The sequence below is a fragment of the Gymnoscopelus braueri genome (assembly GCF_963280865.1).
Source record: "Gymnoscopelus braueri genome assembly, chromosome: 4".
Classification (NCBI taxonomy): domain Eukaryota; kingdom Metazoa; phylum Chordata; class Actinopteri; order Myctophiformes; family Myctophidae; genus Gymnoscopelus; species Gymnoscopelus braueri.
In genome coordinates this window covers 14,253,708-14,260,561 of record NC_137605.1, presented here as the reverse complement: position 1 = coordinate 14,260,561, position 6,854 = coordinate 14,253,708, and the positions used below count along the sequence as shown (strand labels likewise).

At 43.1% G+C, this 6,854-nt stretch overlaps 1 protein-coding gene across 1 annotated transcript; it reads right to left on the bottom strand.

The window, feature by feature from the left end:
* Positions 1-5,456: 5,456 nt before the first annotated feature.
* LOC308083460 (inositol polyphosphate multikinase-like) lies at positions 5,457-6,854 on the bottom strand (the record flags this gene model as incomplete). Its single annotated transcript, XM_080425774.1, has 2 exons — positions 5,457-5,592; positions 5,680-6,854. 2 exons carry the CDS (start codon positions 6,852-6,854, stop codon positions 5,457-5,459), a joined length of 1,311 nt encoding a protein of 436 aa, XP_080281900.1.

Below are 6,854 nucleotides of genomic sequence, written 5' to 3'. Positions count from 1 at the left end.
TGTAGATCACAGTAGATAGGCCTACACAACACAAAAAAGAAACTGCAGAGGATGCTGAAAAGACCTCCTGAATCTAGATCAGAACAGTGATCCTTGTAAACCCAATTCTAAACCTTATCTAGAAATGTTCAAGCCTTTGTGCTGGTCTTATAATCCTTCCCATGCAGTGGAAGAGTGGTAGTTCAGTGGTTGTGCTTCCAAGAGAAGTAGAACAGTGTATGGTCAGCCTGTTTCCGTTTAAGCTGATTTATATCCATGTCACTAAGCCCCTAACCTGAAGCCAGCTGGCTGTTTTAATCTGACCCCACCACCACGGCTACACCCCCTGAGACCTGGATAAAGTGAACTAACCAGGTTAGCGAAGGCATTTTATTTTGGTTCTCACCTTATCAATGCATCAGGGCAAGGTTATAGAGCAGAGGTTCCCAAACACGGGGTTGGAACTTGGGACCCATTTGTTGTGGGTTGCGGCCCACATTTTGATGGGTTGAGAGTAATATAAAAAATGTCCCACATTAAAAAAATTATATTTAAAAATACTTACAAAATAATGTACTTTTCCCCCTCTTTTTTCCATAATTTTTTTTTTCCATAATGTAAAAAACTAAACAAATTAAGAAATAGTGAAAATAGCCAACCCCCAAGCTCACAACTTGTAGATCGGCTATTTTCACTATTAAATAGGGGCTTAAGTGGTTAATTCATAATGTATTTGTGTACGTTTGGGTCTCAGCTGAAACGGTTTGGGAAACCACTGGGTTAGAGAGAGAGGTTCCCGGGTCAATCCCAAACTCCTCCTGGTATCATGTCGAAGTGTCCTTGAGCAAGACACTGAACCCCATAATAGATCGAGAGTGTGTGTGTGTGTGTGTGTGTGTGTGTGTGTGTGTGTGTGTGTGTGTGTGTGTGTGTGTGTGTGTGTGTGTGCGTGTGTGCATGCGAATGTAACTCACATTGCAAAGCGCTTTGCATAAAGGCGCTACATAAATGCAGACCATTTATCAAGCATGTTTTATAATTGTTGGGGGTAAAGTTATGTTACAGAGCATATCGTCGCAAAGAAACCTCTTATCTCGATATTCTAACTTTTTGTGTTTTTTCGTAAATTAATGCTCTACTTGATCATACAGTGTCACACAAAAGCATAGCAGATAATATACAAGCTCGAAACGCGGGCGCAAAGCAACGCTTTTGAGCTTGTAGATCTGCTACTTTTGCTATTTTAGAATTTGAATCCTGAAAAGTAAAATGTTTGGACATAATGAGGTTTCCACCCGACAGAGACGATATATATGGTTTTAGTAAAAATAATAATAATAATAATTCTGTATTCTGATAATATCACTAACTATTTTCACTGTGTGTTGTGTTGTGTTTTGTTTTATTTTCCCCCCTTGATTAGGCCAGACATTGTCTCATGATGGTAGTAAAACAATCTGCTGAATGGAGAGGTTGTTTCAGTTCAATCAACATTGAATACGTTCACAGGGTGAACTGCAGATAAAATCTCTTGCGCAGGAAGTTATTTTCTGCTCTTCGAAGGTCAGATCTGTCTAATCTCAGTCACCATCTGCTCCTCACAGCCCCACAAGCTGCGGCCTGCTCCCTCCACGTTGGCTAGCTCTTATAATAACAATATTGTCGCAGTCAGGTGGAAATCTTGTATGTCCAAAACCGTACCTTTTCAGGGAAAGGGAAAAAGAACCTGTGTTCCAATTAATCCAATGTACTTATTAGTCACACTGTCACAAGTTTTTGTTAACACTTTTCATTGGTTAAATTGTATTTTTTTTCATAAATGAATGCTCAAACTTTATGGGAAAATAAATTAGGACGATACATGGCACCAGCTGGAGAATACTGATTACCCAAAACCCAGTATGTTTACTTGCTAGTGTTTACTTGACCCGCTATATGTCCATCACTGTGTAATGTGGTTGATAACATGCAACAGAGCCTCCATGAAACTATTTATCAAATACCCTCACTTCTGTAGAATGTTAGATACGACTTTTAACCACTTAAACCATATTTTAAAAATAGCAGATCTACACGCTCACAATGCGTCACATTGTGCTATTTTCACTATTTTACAAAATGTTGAAATTCTTCACTATACGACATTCCCAAAATAGTCCTTTATTTGAGACAGCCATATTGACATAAATAGTATGTCACATCTTGCACAGGTGTTACCAATTATACTAATGAGGCTCTATAGAGACACACGGCCGGAAGCGGAAAGCCTACAAATCCACGCCCACTTTTGACACTCGGGGTCCGTTAGAACGATGAACTGCAGCTCTCAATGCAATCTCTATGAGAGGCATTGTAAAATACCGTCATTTCACTGGTTAACTACTGAGGCTGTAGCGATTTTTTTTGTGTTCTAATAATCTGTGCCATTTGTTTAATTTGTCCTTTTTAATGTCCCATATCTTTCATCTCGATATACTACCCACAATATACTATAATATACTCCATCAGTATGTCAAAATCGCTAGCATCGGAGATCTAGAGTTTAAGTGATCGCATGGTATATACGTCACGGACGCATCCCTTGAGGTTTTCAATACCCAGAAAACTGGCGAAAGTGGCCGTTTTCAATAGGTTTAGGTCATTATCTCTGGAACAGAAGGTCCAATCTGCTCAGTTCAAAGCTTGTTGGATGCGTGACTTTGAGGACATTAAGCACGCAATGACACATTTTCGGGTTCTTTTTTTTTTTTAGGGGAGGCGAGATCTTAGTTGGGCAGGCGACCGCCTCTCCTGCCTCTACAGTGGGTACGCCACTGGTCGGCGCTCGGCACTCGTAAAGACAGTGATGTCACTGAAATGCCCGTCTGCTGTCTACCCTCTGCTGTGTTAGCATTATGGGTAACTCGTTAAAGTGGCAAATTAAATGTGAAACACATCAACTATTAAGAAAACAAGAAGATATGTTGACAAAGACACTCCATACATTTGGAAACATATTTTTATTTAAATCAATATCGTCTTCAGTTAATGCAGGATAATGTTAAAAGTAGGCTAACTCTCATATCCTCTCATAGGGAATGCATTGGCAGCTGCTGTTCATCGTTCTAACGGACCTCGAGTAGCGGCGCTGTCTCAAAAGTGGGCGTGAAATTTGTAGTCCCCGTGTGTCTCTATCTAACAGGTCAAACAGTCTGCGTGCTACGAATGTGCATGTTGGCCCACTGGAAAGACTCTGCTACAGTATATGGAACAGAGCCTTAATTAGTATATCATTAGTAAGACCTGTGAAGGAAGTAACATTATAATTTATATGTCAATATGGCTGCCATGTAAAAGATCTAATATTAACAACAGTCCATGGCAGTCTCACTCATTGTTGCAAAGTCTGGGTGGGAATATTGAAGTACAGTAGTTAAAGCTCCTTGAATGCAAGAAAAAAATGTCTTGAATGCAAGACATTTTGTGGAGCTTTTGAGGTAGTGCACATAGTTCAAGCAGCACTTAAAAAGCCAGGAACTGTCAACATACTGTACAAGGAGCAAAAGCAGTGCTTTTCGAACTTCAAGCTACATTGGTGCTGTTGTTTGTTACTTTTTATGCTTGTATGTTGAAAGCCTACTGTGTACACTGCTTTTAAGTGCTGCTTGAACTCTGTGCCCTACATTCAAGATTTGTATTGTTACATCTTATATACTGTAGGCTACGTACACAAGAGTACAATTATTTCCATATCTACTTTGTTTGCATTCATTTATGTGCATTCATTAGAGTTACTTTGAGAGCTGTTTCCGGTTGCAATGTAAGTTAATGAGGAGCATATATATTGAATTGTCTAATTGACTAATCAATGGACCTAATTTTGATATCTCGCAACTACACAAGCCTCTACCAACGTGCACTATTGCTTAAAGTAAAAATAAAAAGGGATACTTCTTCCACCACTGCCAAACAAATAGGGATTTCCACTCCCACAAGAAACCTGGTCAAAGCTTCTAAAGGTTAAACACAGGAACTACACGTGTCTGTCAGTATAGCATCTGTCATTGGAAACGTGACAGAAGAAATGACGTCACCATGTTGACAAGCAGGGCTGTAGCATCAGGGCTGTGGCACGGCTGCGGGTCTAATCCATTTAGGGTTGTCTGGAGCACCAATAAACAGATGGGCTTCATTTAAACAGTTGCACCACTTGCCTATTTCCAACGGTGACCATCATACTATCCACAACAACATGCAATATACAGTAGGACACGATGCAAAGTGGCAAGACAGTGCGGCTCATTTCAGTGAACTACATAGAGCGACATAGCTTTATGTTGCTCTGGTAATTTCTTATACTATAGTTGTCAATATTATTATGACGTCGTTTAAGAGAGAGAGAGAGAGAGAGAGAGAGAGAGAGAGAGAGAGAGAGAGAAGAGAAGAGAGAGTGTGTGTGTGTGTGTGTGTGTGCGTGTGCGTTTGTTTGTTTCCAGAGCTAATCTAGCAAACCACTGGACTAATCAGCTCCAAATGTATTTTGCACACTGCCAGTAGGCCAGAGCAGAACCTTGACTATTTATTTATTATTATTATTATTATTTTGTGTGTGTGTCTCCGCCAGCCTGGACGACGAGCAGACCTTTCTAGTATTGTGAACTGAAATATTGAACTTAAATTGTATAATGGAAGTCAATGGGGCTCTGATCGTGGTGAAACTGATTTAGGTATTTAGGCATTTAGCAGTCACTCTTGTCAGCAGACACTTGGAGAGTCCATCTTTCATAGTATCTTTAACTAAGTTTTACAATAATTATATTGGAGTAAAAAGTATATTATATTATTTGCCTCTGAGATGTAGTGGAGTAGAAGTAAGATTATTGAAAATTGGAAATACTCCAGTAAAGTAAGAATATTTCAAAATTGTACTTAAGTTTTGAGTAAATATACTTAGTTACTTTCCACCACTGGTAAACACAAATGCAGAGAGACAATAGTGCCTCAGTAAACTAGGATCACAGGTAAACCAAGATCCTAGCATCAGTCTAAACAATATACTATCAGAATTATAATCTGTACATTGAAACCATAGGATACCAGGTAAACAATGGACCTAGCACCTGTCTAAATAACATGCTATCTAAATGGCATTGTAACATTGTGGTCAAGAAAAAAAAAACATGCCTAAGTAACAAAACATGAGAGCAAAGTCTGCATGCGTCATATGATCGGCCTGAAGTCTAAATATGGAGTCATACGTCATAGATAAGTCATAGATGACTGATGTCACAGGCTGTCCTTTGTTGTTCCAAAACAAAAGACATCAAAGAGGGAGGGCAAAGACGAATGTGTGGAAGAATGAATGAGACAGCATTTGAGATACTCAAGTCTCGTGCAGAGCTATCGTGCTCAGAGGACAGAGGATACGATGGACTCTCGTCCATTGTATCCTCTGTCCTCTGACCACGATGGAGACACGGAGTCTTCGAGAGAGACACCTAGGAGGACTTGTGTAGAATCTGCTCCAGCACCGCCAGTAGGTGTTTCAGGCCATAGATGTAGCCATGGTCATGGCTGTCACTTGAGAACACGTGTGCAAAGTCTATCATCCGGACCTCCACCTCCTCCTCCTCCTCCTCTCCTCCGTTCACTCCCTCTCTCCTTTGTTTTCTCGTGTCCCTCCTTGTCGCTCGTCTCTCCGCCTCCCCTATGCCCTCGCACCGTCCCTCCGGCTCTTCCTCCTCCTCGCTTTCCCGTTGTGATCGGATGCCGATTCCGTTTGGCTGTGGCCGTCTCCCGGCCATGTGTTTCCAGGGCGAGTTGTCTTCCTCGCTCGATGCCACGATGACTACGGCATTCACCACCGCGTCTCCTTTCCTGTGGTTGGCATACGTAGGCTGTAGGCTGTAGTCCAGTGGCACGGCAACCTGGATGTTGTTGTTATACTCGGCCACTTCCGAGGCCTCTTCTTGGCCCACCGCATGGCCCTTCCCCTCAGTTGGGCTGATCAAGGGGAAGCTGGGAAGAGAAGACGGAGATGGAGAGGTGGAAGAGGAGGAGGAGGAGGAGCGGACGCCCTCGTAGACGAAGAGCAGGGAGCTTGAGTAGAAGACGAGCTGACGCTGGGACTCGAACCAGCGGAGGATGTGGCGCACCCTGCTGATGCTGGCCGACACGGCGTCCTTCCGCAGACCTGCCCCGTTGTTGAAGAACTTGGAGAGTCCGTCTTTTATAGTGTCTTTAACTAGTCCTATACCATACTGCTTATCATAGGAGTCAAAACTGTCACTGCACACCTTATATACCCTCATGCCCAGAACCCGGAACCCTATTTCTTCCATCAGAGGGTATTTTCTGATCTGTCGTTCTCGTTTCTCTCGCGAGTCCAACGGGTCGTAGCTCTGCTGGCCCAGCTTGACGTCCATGATGCACGGCTTGACAAACCGACGTGTCACATCCTCTAGCTTCAGGTACAGGTCTTTGGGACGGTCAGGAGAAGACCAGGTGCCGTAATATTTGGGCAGGTGATTTTGGAGCTCCAATAGACATGGATCGCAGCAGTCCTCTGCATACACCATGCTGTAAAACTGCATCTCTCGCGGGCCTCTCGGTGGCGGTTGAAGCTGTTTCAAAACAGCTCCGTCCGGATGCTGTAAAATACCTGTTTTATGCACCCCAAACCTGTGACCTGCCACCTGATGGGACAGCGGGACGCAGCCGTTCGGCTGAGAACCCGGAGGAGGCGGTTGGCCGCTCTTCTCGTTGGCCGGGGGGCTCCGGGAGGAGAGCACTGGCTCCAGGCCGACCCCCACTGCAGTCGGGCTGGCAGGGGTCGGGTCCAGTCTCCCCAGTTCCAGAGAAGACTCCTTCATCACTTGATGCTTAGTTGACAACAT